This window comes from Canis aureus, chromosome 14 (genome assembly GCF_053574225.1).
Source record: "Canis aureus isolate CA01 chromosome 14, VMU_Caureus_v.1.0, whole genome shotgun sequence".
In the NCBI taxonomy this organism is placed as follows: domain Eukaryota; kingdom Metazoa; phylum Chordata; class Mammalia; order Carnivora; family Canidae; genus Canis; species Canis aureus.
In genome coordinates, this window is record NC_135624.1 from 36,937,033 (window position 1) to 36,953,837 (window position 16,805).

General features: G+C 55.8%; 1 protein-coding gene across 7 annotated transcripts in view; it reads right to left on the reverse strand.

Moving 5' to 3' along the window:
* Positions 1 to 16,805, reverse strand: part of COL22A1 (collagen type XXII alpha 1 chain) — a 260,407-nt gene that overhangs the window by 101,422 nt on the left and 142,180 nt on the right. For 5 of the 7 annotated variants that reach the window (XM_077847367.1, XM_077847366.1, XM_077847370.1 and 2 more), the window contains 8 exons: positions 14,262 to 14,315; positions 13,550 to 13,603; positions 11,198 to 11,251; positions 9,706 to 9,759; positions 5,356 to 5,400; positions 5,100 to 5,162; positions 4,636 to 4,689; positions 995 to 1,036 (listed from right to left, as the gene is read on the reverse strand). In XM_077847367.1, the coding sequence (XP_077703493.1) occupies positions 995 to 1,036; positions 4,636 to 4,689; positions 5,100 to 5,162; positions 5,356 to 5,400; positions 9,706 to 9,759; positions 11,198 to 11,251; positions 13,550 to 13,603; positions 14,262 to 14,315 (420 nt within the window). The remainder of the gene's footprint in view (positions 1 to 994; positions 1,037 to 4,635; positions 4,690 to 5,099; positions 5,163 to 5,355; positions 5,401 to 9,705; positions 9,760 to 11,197; positions 11,252 to 13,549; positions 13,604 to 14,261; positions 14,316 to 16,805) is intronic. The other 2 variants (XM_077847368.1, XM_077847369.1) reach the window with 2 other exon arrangements.

Sequence of the window (16,805 nt, forward strand, 5' to 3'; positions counted from 1 at the left end):
CTTATGGAATGGCTGAGTCTCGTTTTGACAGGTGTGTATGTGGGGAGGAGATTGAGCTGTAGAAGAATGATTTAACATACATAAAAACCACAGGCAGAGATTCTTTGTCACACTATAAACGGGATTTCTGGGTGTTCAGGCTCTCATCTCTCTGTCTCTATTTTCTTAGGCAGTTCCCTGCTCAGGGAACTGAATGATCCATACTTGCCCAACCATGGCCAGCACTGAAGCCACGTTCAATGTCCCTGAAACCAGCTGGGAAGAAATATTAAAATGGAAAAAAAAAAAGCATCCAAAATAGCCTCCCCTATTTATATAGAATTTATTTTTATTATTTATTTTTTAAGAATTTATTTTTAATTTAGTGTTTATTATGTATCAGAAACTGGACTATGAACTTTGCATTATTTCATTTAATTTTCACTAGGAATGTACAAGACAGCTGGGTATAATATCTTTTCTTAATAAATGAGAAGATGGGGTCTTTGAAATTAAACAATGTACCTAAGACCATAGTGCTGGTAGATGGCAGAGCAGGGACTCAGGAACTCAAACTCACTTTTTTCAAGCTCTGAAGCCCATGGCCTTACTCACTACTCATCACCAAGCACAATGCCTGCCCTCATGCCTGCACAGGGTGGAAGCATGAGTTGTGGTTATAGATCCATTTTGCCGTCTTGCTCTGGACAAAGTCTATTCCTGTTTCTTGTGTCTGGACCTCAGTTTCCTCATATGTTAATGGGTGGGTACATACTGTGTCTAGCCAATGTTCTGATAAATAGCCACTATGCTTGCTGCATAAAATAAATCAATAAACACAAGGTGCTTTTTACAGAAGCTTAAGTATTTCTGGATCACAAGACCTAAGAATAGGCTTGCCTAGTGGCCATCTCCACTGGAAAGATGTTTATAACTAAGTGGTTTGGGAGGAAGGGAGGCACCCAATGCCTGAGGGATTCAAAGAAGGATGAGGAGGAGAAGCGGAGTAACTTACAGTGCCAGGTAATCCAGGGGGGCCTGCGGGACCAGCTTCACCCTGGATGAAAATAAATCAATGAATGAATGAATGAATGAATGACCATTAATTCTCCTGCCAACATTGTTTATCCTGGGACAGCTCTCCCCAGATGACAGAACCACCTGCCCAGCATCTACCTTGACAGAGAGATAGATTCCAAATTATTAACTATTTCAGTTGTAGGAAACCTTATGCTTTGAGAATTAGCTATGCTAACATGGGTGGCCATAGATCACTTATATCACTCCATGCTATCCCACCGTGAATACGGAAATCAAGTGATCCATGATCTATCTGCTCGTTGATGACACTTAGTGCCATCACGGCCCGTGAAGCAGCAAACATCCCTGCTCTGTGCCCTTGGGCATAAAGACAGGAGCTCCCTTACAGACTCCACGGGCCCCAGCCCAGCCTGCGTGGAGGGGACGGGCCCTTCCCAGGGGACTGGGAGGGGACAAATCTACATTCCTGTAAACAACACAGGTCTGGGATTTAACTTCAATCTTCCATTTTATACATTCTTTGACCTCGTTGTGCTTGTCTACGTCTTCGCAAAATAATGATGGCAGTACCGACAGCTCACAGCATCATAGAGGGACTGACTGAATATCTTCAGCAGGGCCCCAAGGAGGAGGACATGGTTCTATATTTGACCCCAGGCAAGGGGGCCATTAGTCTACCCATGCACAAGAAACCTCAGGGAGCAGACACGGTCCCCAAAGCCATCCTTCCAGGTGGGCCATGTGACGCCAGGACATGGGTGTCTGTGTCCACACATGTTCTGAGTGGCCCAGGGTGAGGTCCAGGGCAGGCCTTCCATGCATTGTTAGTAAACCAATGAATGAAACTGGCTTAGAAAGAGACAAGGCCACTCTCAGTAAGCAATAATTATATGATAAAATAGCTATATTGTTTCTATTGTTATACAGTATTTAATTCCAGTTACTGAGTTATGTTTTTTTTTTTAAGATTTTATTTATTGATTGATGAGAGACAGAGAGAGAGAGAGGCAGAGACACAGGCAGAGGGAGAAGCAGGCTCCCTGCAGGGAGCCCAATGTGGGACTCGATCCCGGGACTCTGAGATCACGCCCTGAGCTGAAGGCAGACGCTCAAGTGCTGAGCCACCCAGGTGTCCCAACTGAGTTATGTTTTTATATGTATTGACTCATTGAATCTCCAGAGAAGTGCCTACAAGGCAGACACTGTGGCATTCCCATTTCCGAGATGAGGACACCGACACCTAATGCTCATTTGCCTGCTCAAAGTCACAGCCAGCATGTGGCTGAGCCTGGTTCTCAGAATCCAAGCAGCAATGCCTTCACTAAAGTTCTAGAATTTTTTCCAGAAAGAAAAACACTTTCTCAGTGTTATTTGTACTACCCGATTTTACCCAATTATCCGCCTGACACTGACATCGTCGTGTTCCAGAACCAAGCTCATTTAAACCAGTTTACTCCACATTAAAAAGTCCAAATAATCAGAGTTGAGTGTTTCCTGGCAATAAAGGAAAATTTCAACTTTCAACTTAAGTGTCTGGGCTCAGCTCCTGGGCAACTAGGGAAGCTATCCCTTCACTTTTTTTAAAAAAAGATTTTATTTATTTATTCATGAGAGACAGAGAGAGAGAGGCAGAGACACAGGCAGAGGGAGAAGCAGGCTCCATGCAGGGAGCCCGATGCAGGATTCAATCCCAGGACCCCGGGATCATGCCCTGAGCCAAAATCAGAGGCTCAACCGCTGAGCCGCCCAGGTGTCCCTATACTTTTACATTTACCAACGTCAAAATGACTCAGCAAAACTTAAAAGCATGGACTCTATTTCTGCCCTAGCACACATTGTATGTCGGCCTTGTTGAAAAAATAAATAAATAAATAACTAAAAGGGAACACTCCAAACATAAAAAAAAAAAAAAAATCACAAAACCTCCCTGGTTCCCATAAGATTAAAGTCTTACAGCCTTGCATATACTAAAAACACAAGATAAAGTCTGTAACTTTCTGGACTGCCCTTCATCACAATGATCATATATATGTAAAAGGCATATAGAGAACCCTGCCCTGAATGTTTCTTCCCGGAGCACTCTCCTCTTTGTGGAGACTGTGCGTCAGGGCAGCTGTCTTAACTTAGGCTCAAATGAAACTCTTTTCCTTTCTCTTTACAATTTTTAAAGGTCTGTACATTTGGTGTTGACACAAGCCAAGGTATGGAGGTGTATTAAAGAGCGGAGGACAGGGGAACAGACACGTCTCCAATCCAGGGGGTCTAAACATTGCCTTCTGGGAAGAGCCGGCCCCCCCTCCCTGGCGCTGTAGGGTGAAGAAGGGACAGCAGGTGGGGCGGAGAAGACCCCCAATGACCCCCTGCACGGCTGCAGAAGGACCCATGAGTTCTAGAGTTCGCCACCCGACGGGCCCAGATCCCAGCATCTCAGGAAAACATGAAGCCCCGGCAGCCCTGCTAAGGGAGGAGATGATCGTTCCCACTTTCCAAGATGCCACTGGACTAAAAGGGTCAGAGCCGGTGGCGAGGAGGATGGGCCTCGAACGCAGAGGCGGGGAAGTACAAGACATAGTCAGAAGGGGACGATGTTGCTTTAATGTCCTATTTTGGATTTTTGACCAGAATGATCTATTATTACATATTTCTCTGGAGGAAAGAACGGCAGGCCAGGTTCCCTGGAAGCTTGGATGTGATTCGGCCGGAGGCCTTGCAGTTCTATCAAAGCAATAAAAGGGGCTTTACGGTCTGGCGGAGTCCTCTGCATCCTGGAAATGAGTTTCTCAAATGAAAATTGCAATTCCAAAAAAGCCACCAGAGCAGCAAGCCTGGGCCCTTCCCATTTCTGGGCCTCCGTGTCTAGATAGCAGGTCTGTGCAGAGTAAAGCCCTCCTCAGCCTCCAGCCCAAGAGAGAAGAAAGTGGGAGCCCCTCCTGGACCCCAGAGACAATGAGGAGGGGTAGGGGGACTGAGAAAGGGGAGACTGGAGGGGAAGGCAGTGCAAACATGGGGAGACAGGGGCGGGGGGAGCATCGTGCAGGTGACAGGTGATGGGGAGAGCCAGGCCTCCTGGGGGCGCCGTCATTGCTCAGGTGCCCACGGGCCAGGCCGGCCTCAGGCACTGCCCTGCTGGGAGCCAGGACCCTGATGCGACCCACTGCTGGGGTTCCGATCTTAATGCAATATGCTCCTGAGAAAGCAATGTGGCTTTTCTGTGCCTCAGTTTCCTTAGCTATGAAGTGGGGATGCTGCTGGTAACAGGACCCCTCTCAGGGTCACCCTGAGGATCGCCAGAGTCGCCGCAGGAGCAGTGCGTCCGGCGGTCCCAGCACAGACTGCGAGTCTCACTCCACCACACGGGACCTGCGTCCCGCTTCCCAGCAGCCCCGCGGAGGAAAGATCAGTGAACCCATCTCCCAGCCAGCGAGCCAAGGCAGAGGGAGGTCGGACAAGGTGCCCAGAGCCACCGGGCGGGCAGAAGCGGATTAGAATCTAGGCCCCAGCTCAGGCTCGGAACCCGGGGCCCTCCCCACCGCGCGGCAGGCGAGGCACATGCACACGGAATGGCGCTTGGCCAATTCAGGCAGCGACGGCCAGGCGGCCAGCAGCAGCTCGTACCTTTTCACCTGGGTCACCTTTCACTCCCGGGAGGCCCAGCCCACCTTTCTCTCCCTGCGGCGAAAGAGGAAATTAGAACGCGCCACAATGCAACACCCGCCTTTTTCACGTACGAGCAAGTGGACCTTGGCTAAAAAATCCCTTTCTTCTCTCGACCTGGGCTGTCTTATAGGTAAACGTCAAGGTGAAGCGCAGCTGCGTGGGCCACTGTCAGTGACCGTGAGGCACCCGATCCCCGTTGGGCCCCCGACATGACCCCCCACCCTGTTGCCCTCTGAAGATGCTGCACCCTCTGCAGACTTCTCTCTCAGCTGGCAGGCCAGAGGGCCTGAGCCCCTTCCTCTCCTTGACTTTGAACCTGGGGAAATACTCCTGAGCCCCAGGTAACACCACCCCATTGGCCCAGGGGCTGGACCCCAGAGGGGGCTGCTTTGCGAGGCCACAGGTGCGGCGCTGCCACTTACCTGCTCTCCTTTCTCTCCCCTCACGCCTGGGAATCCGGGAGCCCCTGGGAGCCCCGCTGCTCCCTGCGGAAACAACACAGCACTGCTGTCTGCTGGGCTCTCGGGGAGGTGAGGGGCCTCTCCTGTGGGCCGGGCCGGGCCCCAGACCTGTGCTCTCCCCCTCCTGCCCCCCAGCCCCCTGAGATCTCCAGCAAATGAATGAATGAATGAATGAATGAATGAATGAATGAACGAACGAAAATATGAACAAACAGACCTTCTCTCCAGGTCGGCCTGCCAGGCCCTGCTCCCCAACTTCACCCTGGAGACAGAATAAGACACCCCATTATTTTCCGCTCACATTTGCGGCGATGGCTGTCATTCCCCCGGCCCCACACATTCACAGCACCTGCGGGCCGCAATTCTGGATGCTGGGGCATGAGCGTCGCATAGGGTCACAGCCCGCGCTCTACGCAGCTGACTATGCGGCAGCTCGGGCTACAGAAACCCTAAGCCTTTGGCATTTCCAAAGGGAGGGGGCTCCACACTCTTGCACATCCTCTCTCAGTTGCCCCCCAAAGAAACATCTGCTGGAACCGTGCTGACCCAGGTCACACCGCTGAATCCATCCATCCTGAACCTACAAGCGTACAAAGCGCAACAGCAACGGGCCAAAGCTGTGACTCCGGGGTCCATCCCGCTCTGAGCCGTTAGCACACGTGGCAGGGGAGCCCGGGCCCCAGGCTGGGCCCGGTGATGAAGGAGCAACCACTGAGGAGCACGCCCGGGCTGACCGCTGTCCCGCAGTTGCTGTTCAGACTTTTTGGAAGACGCAGGCAGCCCCCGGGTTAGAGGCGGGTGAGAGCTTTAGTTTTCCTGTCCCGAGGTGTGCTACAGGAAGGGCAGGTCTTGGGGGGAAATTCTGGTCAACGTCCAAACGCAAACCCCGAATACATGCTGGTTCTAGAGGACTGGATGAAGTTTTGCCCTCAGCCTTTCGGTTCCTGGGTAGCATTTTGGGGTCGTGTTGAAGCGGGAGACTTCTACGGGCCTTGTCTGCTGGCCCCAGGATATCAGGCTGCTGTGTTAACCAGTCCCTGCAGACCACTGATGCGAATTTGTGTGTGTGGTGGTGGTGAGGGGTCGGTGGGGGGGGGGGGGGGAGGGACCATACTTTCTAACCAATGACATGGCTCGAAAACCACTGACTTCTTGAACGCCGACCTCTAACACCCATCGTGCTACTTAGGAGCACGGCCGTGTGTTTAGGAGCACGTCGTGTAGCTCTCCGTGAGGACTATGGTCTTCTGGCAAGTGAACGGCCCCCCGAATGAATGAACGAGCAAGTTCACGCGTGCACGTCGTGATTGCCCCCGCAGCCACGCCAGACTCCGCTGCTGGTGACGGCCAGCATGACCACCACTTCTCAGAGGCGAAGGGGAGGAGGGAAGAAAAGAAAAAGAAAAGAAAGGATCCCGATGCACTGTTTAGCTTTGGGCGCTGCGGCTCTGGTGCCGCCAGGGGCACTGGCCCATCCAGAAACGTCCTCCACGCACTCTGATTCCCCGTGAAGTCCCAGTCTTAACAATTAGTAAAAACTGCTCTACGTGGAGTCACGCAAATACGTGCCACTCCAACTGTCGCCTTACATCTGCTGGGATGCTAACCCCTTCGCCGCGGGGATTGCTTCTCTCGTGCTGAGAAAGCCACTGCGCGTCCGGGTGTGGTCAGAAGGCATTTTGATGAGCTTTGGAAGTGCCTCCTGAGTTCGCGCCACGAGCCCCTACATCAGAGGCCCCGGGGGCCGGGGGGCTGGGCGGCGTCTTGAATTCCCGATCTGTGCACCCTGCAAGCCAGCTCCCTTCCCTGATGGACCCCTAAACCTGCTGTCCACGACTTAGCTGTAATCCTGGAAGATTTTTTATCTTTAGCTGGCATTTTGTAAAAAATACAAAAACAAAAACAAAAACAAAAACAAAAAAACAAAAAACAAACAAACAAAAACACAGGCGTAAGGCCCCAGGACAGATGGTTTTGGAGGCTGCTGAGTACGTTGTGAAGGTATCATAACTGCAAAAATTCCTAGTTTTGAACTTCCTGGAGACATGTTCCAAATGTATGGCACTAGGAATCGGACAAAAACGACACATGTGGGCTGGATCTTCGGGCCTTCAGAGGTCACCAGAGATACAAAGCACGTCGCAGACGTTGAGGCCACAGAAATCCCCAAGGGCACCTGTGAGGTCATCCCAACACTTCCTGTGATCTGCAATGGCCTCCTGCAGGTCCGTGCACGCTCCAGAGCCAGGCTCCGAAGACCACCGGACACGAGGTCGGAACTCACTTGTGCAAGCCCAGGAGGACGTGGGCTCCATTTTACAAATTGGAGAAGATGCAACTGTGAGGTGTGGTCCCCACGATACCATCTACTGGGTCATCAGCCAACCTGTGCCAGCCCAACAAGTCCTTTCCAGAAAATGATGGAATTTCAACCAAACACCGAACGGTGGCCTGGGTGCTTTTAAGACCACGAGCTTCACCCCCCTAAACGCACCCACACGCAGGCGTGCGTGGAGGTGGCACAATAAATTACTCATTATTATATTTCAGTGACTGAGGATCATCAAAGTGCTTTTTAAATGCATATGATGCTTCTTAAAACAGGAAGGACCACAGTCCTGTAGGTGGCAACGGGACAACCGTCTGTGCGCTCATGGGGCTCGGGGGCTGGGCCTCAGGGATCTGGAACCCAGACAACAGGGGGCTTCTCGGGGGACCCGGGAGGTTCTTGCCACACGGGATCCACCTGGGGGTGCGCGACACATTGTCGTCTTGTGAAGAATGCCCGCTGTGTGGAAGGCGAGGCAACACCAGGGCGCCTGCAGCTGCACCCCCTGCACCTTCGCCGCCCACAGGTGATCGGGTCCTGCCTTCCCGGGGCCAGGGGTGAGGCCAGGCCCCTCCCAGCTCCTGCTGGGCTGGGTCGGACCCACCGGCCACGTGGCAAACTGGCCCTGGGAACCTGCTGGACGCGGCTGCGGGCAGGGGCGGAGTGACAGGGACCCGGTCGTGGAGGCTCCACAGGTGGTGACCCAGCAGAGGACAGGGCCCCGGGGGGGCGGGCCAGGCAATCACACGGGCCGGGGTGCAGCACCTGTCAGCTCACACTCTCCCTGCCCCCGCACGTGCTCCCCGCACACACCCCTCACACGTACCCCACACGCTCCCCATATACGTACCCCACATGCTCCCCACACGCTCCCCACAGACTCCCCACATGCACTCCCCACACACCCCACGTACACACACCCCACACACGCACCCTATGTACACACATCCCACACATGCACCCCACATACACATACCCCACACACACCGCACGTACACCCCCCACACCCCATGTACATGCACACACCCCATATGCACTCCACATAGACACACCCCACACACCCCATGTACACACACCGCACATGCACCCCACGTACACACACCTCACCCGCACCCCACATAACACCTCACACACACACCCCATGTATACACACACACACCCCACAAACACACTCCACATACACATACCTCACACACGCACCCCACATATAAACACCCCCCCACACACACCCTATGTACACATACACCAGACACCCTACCCCTATACCCCCACACACACTGACACATACACACGTGCACCCGCCCACAACACACCAGACGCACCCCACATACACATACTGACATAGACATAGACCACATGTGTACACCACACACATACACACATACAACATACACTCACCTCCCCCCGACACACTGACACACGCTGTACACCAAACACACCCCACACCCCATATACACATACCAACACACACCACAGACATACACACCACACATGCATCCCACATATAGACACCAACACACACCACAGACGCACACCACACACATACACACACACTGCACACCCCACATATACAAACCGACACACACCACAGACAGACACACACACACCAGATACACACACACAGGGCGCCACACACACGGTCCTGCCCTCTCTCCCGTATTCACTGCATTCTGAGCTCAGGCCACATCTGAGATTTGAACCCCGGGCCTCAAGACAGAGGAGACCTTGCAGCCCACGACGTGGGCCTCCGAGGGGACAAGCCATCCAAACCTGGCACCGGGGGTCCCCACACCCACAGGAGGCGCCCTGTCCAAACACAACGGGGACTGGCCTCTGCCTCTCCCACAGCCCTCAGCACCTGCTGCAAGCGCAGGGGGGCCGGACGCCCCGGGCTGCACCCGCCAGCAGCAGGGCCAGGTGCTAGGGAGCACCGGAGGGACCCTGGGGGGCGGGTACAGACCCCCAGACACAGAGCGGAGTCCCTCTCGCTGACCGCTGCCGGGACAAGCTCCCCTCGAGGCCGTGTTCCACATCTACAGGCTTCCCAAGGACCCCCTGGCCCCGCTCCCTGTGTCCCGGGCCTGCCGTGACCATTCCCAGCCCGCGCGGCAGTCGCAGGCGCCCCCACCCCTGCAGACGGGCCCCAGCTCACCCACGGTGCTCCCACCATCGACTGCGGTTCCCACAACCACAAACACACCAGTGGGCAGAACCTGGGGCGGAGGGGGGGGTCCATACCCTAAGGCCGGGTTTTCCAGGCAGACCGTCTTCTCCTCTGTCTCCTGGCTGGCCCTGCAAGGGGTGCACACGGAGGTTGGCGGAGGGCATGGGGCCTGGGGGTCACGGCCAGCCCCAGCCAAGGCGCTGCCCCCGCGAGGCCACGGCGGCCAAACCACCTCTCAGGTTCCATACGCCATGGCTCTGCTTTTGTTTTATTTCCCAAACATACAACTGAGTAGACGAGAGGAGGCGTGAGCGATTTGGAGACTTTGAAATACTAGGTTCGCCCTCTCGTCTTCTTGTGAAAGATGGGGAGAAAGAGGGGAGTGGTCACATAAACCCCCTTAAAATGAAATTAAATCCACACTTATTCTGTGTTTGGTCATGAAAAAGTTGCATTTCTGGGTTATTTGTTGAAGAGGATGATGGGTGCTCTCAAGAAGCCGACCGCTGCCCCACACCCTGAGCGAACGTGTTTGGAAGGAGAGAAGCACGTTCGCTGGTGGAAATATTTACTGGGCCGACTCGCGGCTGTTCGTATGCCGTGTGGGAACCGGGAATTTGCTTCCCAGTTTTATGATACTTAACCTCTGACTCTTTTCTTAATGATCCTACCATAATGAGCCTCACAAGAATATTTTTAGAATTAGAGTCTCCTATGTCCTGAGCATCCCAAAGTTGCTACTTCTGACCAACACGTGTGTATTTCTAACAGGTTCGTTTTAAAGTGTGAGGCTTCCAAATCCTTCTCCAGGCACCTTCGCAGAAATAAAGGACTTGCCCATGTCTGACCGGGTGAATGCCAACATTCCCAAGCCCTGATCCCGAGCCCTGGTCCCCAGCCCTGATCCCCAGCCCTGACCTCCAGCCCTGGTCCCCAGCTCTGATCCCGACCCCTGGTCCCGAGCCCTGATCCCGACCCCTGGTCCCCAGCCCTGATCCTGAGCCCTGATCCCCAACCCTGCTCCCCACACCTGATCCCCAGACCTGATCCCCAAGCCCTGGTCCCCAGCTCTGGTCTCCAGCCCTGGTTCCTAGCCCTGATCCCGATCCCTGGTCCTGAGCCCTGGTCCCCAGCCCTGATCCCTGGTCCCCAACCCTGACCTCCAGCCCTGGTCCCCAGCTCTGATCCCGACCCCTGGCCCCGAGCCCTGATCCCGAGCCCTGATTCCGACCCCTGGTCCCCAGCCCTGGTCCCCAGCCCTGGTCCCCAGCCCTGGTCCCCAGCCCTAGTCCCCAGCCCTGGTCCCCAAACCCTGGTCCCAACCCCTGGTCCCGAGCCCTGGTCCCCAGCCCTGATCCCCAGCCCTGATCCCGAGCCCTGATCTCTAGCCCTGGTCCCTAGCCCTGCTCCCCACCCCTGATCCCCAGACCTGATCCCCAAGCCCTGATCCCCAGCCCTGATCCTGAGCCCTAGCAGTCAGCATATGTTAATATTCACCAACAATCCAACATCTCTTTCCTTCTGCATTTTGGGTCCCAAACTCCTGTCGCCCCCGTGAACACCAACCTTGGGTCCCGGCAGGCCTGGTGCTCCATCCTGCCCATCCTTTCCAGGTGTGCCCTGGTCAAGAGGGAGAAAACAAGGCACAATGAGAAGCATGTTTAGGGAGCAATGAGAGGTGTATTTAGGGTGCATTGCACTGAGGGGCTTCTAGCCAGGAGCTGGCTTTGTAGCCAGCAGCCTGGCCGTCCCGCCTCTGAGGGGGGGCGTTCTCTCGCCAGCGTGCCGGTCTCGGTGGAACCAGGCTGTCCCCACACACTGCCTTATGAGGGAGATGGCCCTCACCCTCTGGCCAGGGCCTGGTGTCCCGTGCGGACATGTGCTGTCGGCGAGAGGAGGCAGGACCCAGACAGTGAGCTGAACCCGCTCAGGTCCCTCTCTCCCTATCTTCTGCTTCCCACCTTGTTTCCTGCTCCCTGCAAAACCTCCGCCCACATTTCCTCCCTTCCCAGCGTCCTGGTTGGAATTCATCAAGTCCGCCTTTTATTTCTAAGCACGACACTGAGGGGCTCCATGTCCTAACTCCCTACAAGTGGCCTCCTCCTCCTCCGCCAGCCCCTTCTGACCAGACCACGATAGGTGGTGTCGCAGGCAAGGGGACAGAGGCTCAGAAAGGCCGAGGCATGTACTCCAGACTCCGTGGTGGGTAATGGGGCCCCACAGGGTTTAAACCCAGGCCTCCCGGCTCCACCTTCCGCTGCTCCAGATGTATTTGCTCTGCTTTTTCTCTGACCCTTAAGTGACCTAACAGGTGCACCCTCCCCCCCACGACAGCTAGGAGGGAAATCCCTTCCCTGCAACATATGTTACTGTGGCAGCTGTAAGTGCTATTCCAAGTTATTACTATTTTAGTAAAACCTGGTAATTTTTCTGCCAAGAGGTCCCCTGACACCCAATTCACGACTCCTATTCCCTGGAGTCTCCAGCCTGGGCTGGTGGCCTATTGGGAGGACAGCCCCATCTTCCTGGAGCAGGGGTCCCAGGAGGGAACCCCTAAAAGGGCAGGGGGAGGCATGCTTCTGGGGGTAAGGGCACTCGGGTCCATGAAGCATGATCTCACTGGAGAGCAAACGCAAAAGCCGGAGGCGGTGCTTCCAACTGTCAGGGGCCATGACGTCCCTGTCTGCGCCACGGCGGCCTTCTTTCCACTGCTTTTTCCTCTTCCCCCGACTCTCTCCCGTGTCCTGAATGTTCACACCAGCATGCGTGCTTGTTGACGAACCCCTTACATCACATGTGATTGTTAATAGGTTTGAACTTTCCTGCGACACCGTCACATGAATACACCCTTTGTGGGTGATGCTGTGGGTGGCAGGGCACGCGTGAGTGTTCGCGGGGCACACTGCAGGTAACTTTGGGTTCGTGAGTACTTGCTGGTGCTGCTGCAATGGAGCAGGTGGTCAGCTTTGGATGAGGTCGCCCTAGAGTGTGCATCACACCCCTGAGTGGACGTCCCACAGCCTTCGGTATTCAGCAGAGCTGAGAATGCTGGCATTCTAGCCATGAATGCTGGCATTCTAGCCACCTGTCCTGGGTGGGTGGGGGGTCCATTTACAGCCACCAGTGGATCTGCCAAAGCTCCAACGACAAGGAGGCACTGCTGCTGGGTGCTACACGGTCTGATTTACCTCTTTCACCTCTTCTCTGCCGTCTGGATCCCCCTCCTCACCCAGTGGCCCATGGGAGAGAAAGCCAGCCGTCAGGAAATCCATCCAGGGGCACAAGGCCTCCCTGGGTGTCATGCACAGGTCGATGAGGATGATGCAGCCCTGTGGTGTCACAAGCCACCCCCACCACTGGGCCCTGAAGAGTGCAGGCCAGAACTAGGACACCCCAGCTTTAACAGCACACACGTTACATGCGTGGAGACACGAAGGTCACTGAGTCCCATCGTCAGTACTTAAAAGACAGAAGGTCCCCGGGTCCCCAGGATCTACTGAGTTCGGGAGTGAGGAAATGCAAACAGGCCCAGAACAGGAAGACTTCGCCACCTCGGTTACTTCCGTGACCCTCTGCACGTGTCCCACAGGGACAGGAAGCCACGCTTTAAGCAGCAAGGGCTTCTGAACTTGCCTCTTCAAAGAGACCAGAGGTGGTGGCCTGCGGAGAGGATGCCCCGATCTGCACCCTGGCTGGGGCCCCATGGGGGAGCCGTGCCGGGAGACTGAGGATGTGGAAGGAACCACAGGAGGAAGGGGTTGGGCTGGGCGCCGGGGCCTTGGTGCCCACTGGCAGGGGAGCAAAGGGAATGGAGAGAGGCCGGCAGCCCCGGTGGCTGGCTGGGAGGGCCCAGCCACCCCCGACGTGGACCAATGGAGGACGGATAAGAGTGAGGGGGGGACGCTCCGGGGCACTCACCGTCGGCCCGGGGTGCCCGGGTTTTCCCGGGAAGCCGATCTCTCCAGGTAAACCCTGAGAAGGGAATCACAGGGAGCAACCGTTAGTCTGGCTTCTTTGGAGCATCAGGGCCTTTCTCCCAACGCCTTGCCTGGCACGTCCCAGGCCTCCGTGATGAGGATGCTGGGGCGGGGGGTGGGATACACCTCAGGGCACCGGAGCATCCTTAGTGTGCGGCACTGTGAGACGCGGAGTTGTCACACCGTGTCCGGTCGGCAGTCCCCACTGCGCGGGCTCCCACCTGGTGGGATGGGCCGAAGGGCCACCCCTGCTGGTGGCTAGGTCCCCTCCCCCTCCGCCCACAGGAGAACTTCCCCAGCTACAGGACATGTGGGCAGGGGGCAGGATGTCAACCAGTGTCTACCCCGGCCCTCTGGCGGCCCCGGCGCCAAACCACAAACTAGTTACGGGCATCCCCAGACTAACGTTCCTCCTCCGACGTGTCTGTCTCGAGAAGCAGCCAACCCACATGCTACATGAGCTCAAGAGATATTTCTGGTCTAATCTAGGGCCTGAAAGCTCAGAGGCTAGGGGGCAGCTACAGGAGGAGTCCTCCTCGCTCATGAAGGAGAAGGACAAACAGATGGCCGTACACGGAGACATTCCCGGTCCCCGGGGGCCATGAGACCCTCACCTAAGGGACCTTGCACAAGAAAAGCAGAGCCAGTCTTACCGGGGGTCCTCCGGGTCCGGGGGGGCCTGGGATGCCAGGCGGTCCTGGTGGGCCCTGCAAAGGAAGAGCATGGCATGGGTTACGATTGTGCGTGGAGCAGTTTCCTGGTGACAATATCTTTTGAGAGAGGAGGAGGGAAGGGGTCACAGAGACCAGGTGAGCCTTCATCTCCGTGATGCTTTATTTTCAAATAAACAAAAAAAGCAAAAAGCAAGAAAAAAAAAAACAAGTAAAATTTGCAAGCTGTTGACACCTGTCATATTGAGGTGATGATTCTATAACTGTTAGGTCATCTCTTCTGTCTGTTCAAAATACTTGAGCATTTAAAGTAAATACATACGTATTTATGTGCATAAGGCTGCACGTTTACACACACACATGCACACACGGTGGGTTAAGCTGTTAACAAAGACCTTGCAGGACAGTGGCTGCTGGGGGTGAATGACATGGGTCTCCTGCCCCAGCCGCCCCCCTCCCCCGATTCCCTAGGTCTGGGGTGGGGCCACCAGCTGGTAGTCCTGAGAGCTCTCAGGACGATTCTCCGGAGCCCAGTCTTGACATCCACCCTGCAGCCCCGGTCGTCATGCCCTACACCGATCCCGGGGGCACCTCCACGTCCAGGAATCGACGCAGGCCCCACAAGCAGGACAGAACTCGAGCCGGAGCTCCCGCCTGTGGGGCAGCCCCGTCCGACTGAGGGTGCAGGCGAGGCGACAGGGGCACCAGGGCAGGTCGTCCTGTCACACACCCCAAGTTCTGAGCCTCGGGCAGCTGTGCAGGCCCAGGACCACGGAGAGGGACTGGAGCCCAGAATGGACCAAAGTATTTACAGGTTCCCGACAGCCCCTGCCCAGCCTGGGACCCACTCACTTCACAAGGTGCAGCTCTGCTCCACGGATGAGGAATTGTTGGGACGCACTGTTGGGCGGATGACCTGCTTGCCGGCGGCACCGTGCACCCATCCAGGTCCATCCCCACCTCCCCCCTCTGCGCCCTCACCCTGTTCTCAGAGAGGAGCTCTGGTTTTGTTTGCTCGGGTCTTCTTCCTGCAGGAAGGTGCCGCCTCCCAGCCCCCTTCTCCACGCCTCCACCTCTGACACGGTCTCCCGTTCCCTCACTTGCTCCTCCACACTCAAGGCCAGTGTCACCGTGGTCGTCTGACTCCCCTGCCCTCTGAGGCGGAGGCCCCTCTTGTTCCCTCTGCATGTCTCACAGACCCAAACCCAGGGCTTGGCCTACAGCAGGTGCTCCATATATGTTTGAGGACTTCAACTGAATTTAAGGGGCGCTAAGGAGAGGGCCCTGCGTCCAGGGAGAAAGCTGCCACGTCGCCACTAGAGGGGGATCAATACTAACAAGTGACAAAGGCGGCTGCTCCCCTGGACCATTGCCCTGTCTCCCGCTGGGGGCACACGCGAGTCAGCGATGGGCGCAGAGGAATTTCTGATGGCATCTGCACCTCGCTGTCCCTGTAGCAGCTGTCTTTGGAGGTAGCAGCTACTTTTGTTGGGAGAGGTGTGCTTGAGGCAGGCGCAGCTGAGGGGCCCAGTAGCCCGGGACAGGGGGCCGGGCAGGGGTCCTCCCTGCTGCATGCGGGTTTGGGACGAGCACTGAGAAGGTTCGTGGCCTCACCCCTACCGCCCTGCAGACCCACCACCCAGCTGCTGCAGCTCAGCTCTGCTCGCCCCTTGGCCAAGCAAGAGCCCTGCAGGTGACACTCCCAGGACCCCCTCGGAAGGCACATTCCAGGTGACCTGCTCATACTCCAATGTGACCCTTGGGGTCTCATCCACCCCCCTGTCCCACAGGGCTTCTCTGAACCCCTCCTCTGCTAGCAATCTGGACACATCAGCCTTCTTTCAGGATGATGATGCGCTTCCAGGATGGTGATGAACCCTGGAGTGCTTCATGCGCTTTCAAGCAGATTGCTGCAGGAAGCAGGCCTCCTGGCTAGCTTGCTCCTCCGACGGACCCTGTTTCCCCTTCCTCCTTTGCCTCTTGCAAACCCCCTGCAGGACGCTGTGGCCTCACAGCATGCCAGAGTAAGCGGATCACTAGTGGTCACCTACTGGAAATTAGGCCTGCTTGTCTGATGATAATGAAGAGAGACCCAGAGAGGGTAAGCGCCCCCCCACCCCGAGGCCACAAAGCCATCACCTCCAGAGGATCCCTGATAGGCCGGCTGCTGCAGAGACACCCAGAAAACTTGTCATAAGTACAGTATCCGGGGCCCCTTGTTTGCCTCCGGGATAAGCCCAAGGGGTCAGTGACTTTGGAAACACTCCTCCCCACCCCCCAGGAATCCTGAAGCGCTGTCTGGTCTGGGAATCGCCCACCTAAACTAACTCCACACACACCCTAACTATGAGAATATTAGAAGCACAATGAGAGAAGCAGGGTTCCATGCAAGGAGAAAGCAGAAAACACAGAAGTAGGAGAAGGGCTGGGGGGAGTGGCCAGCCCCCCACTCAGTGCTCCCTCTGCCCTGTGCTTCATATGCTGGACCTCATTTCTGTCCACCACCAAGCCTGCCAGGCGGGTTTA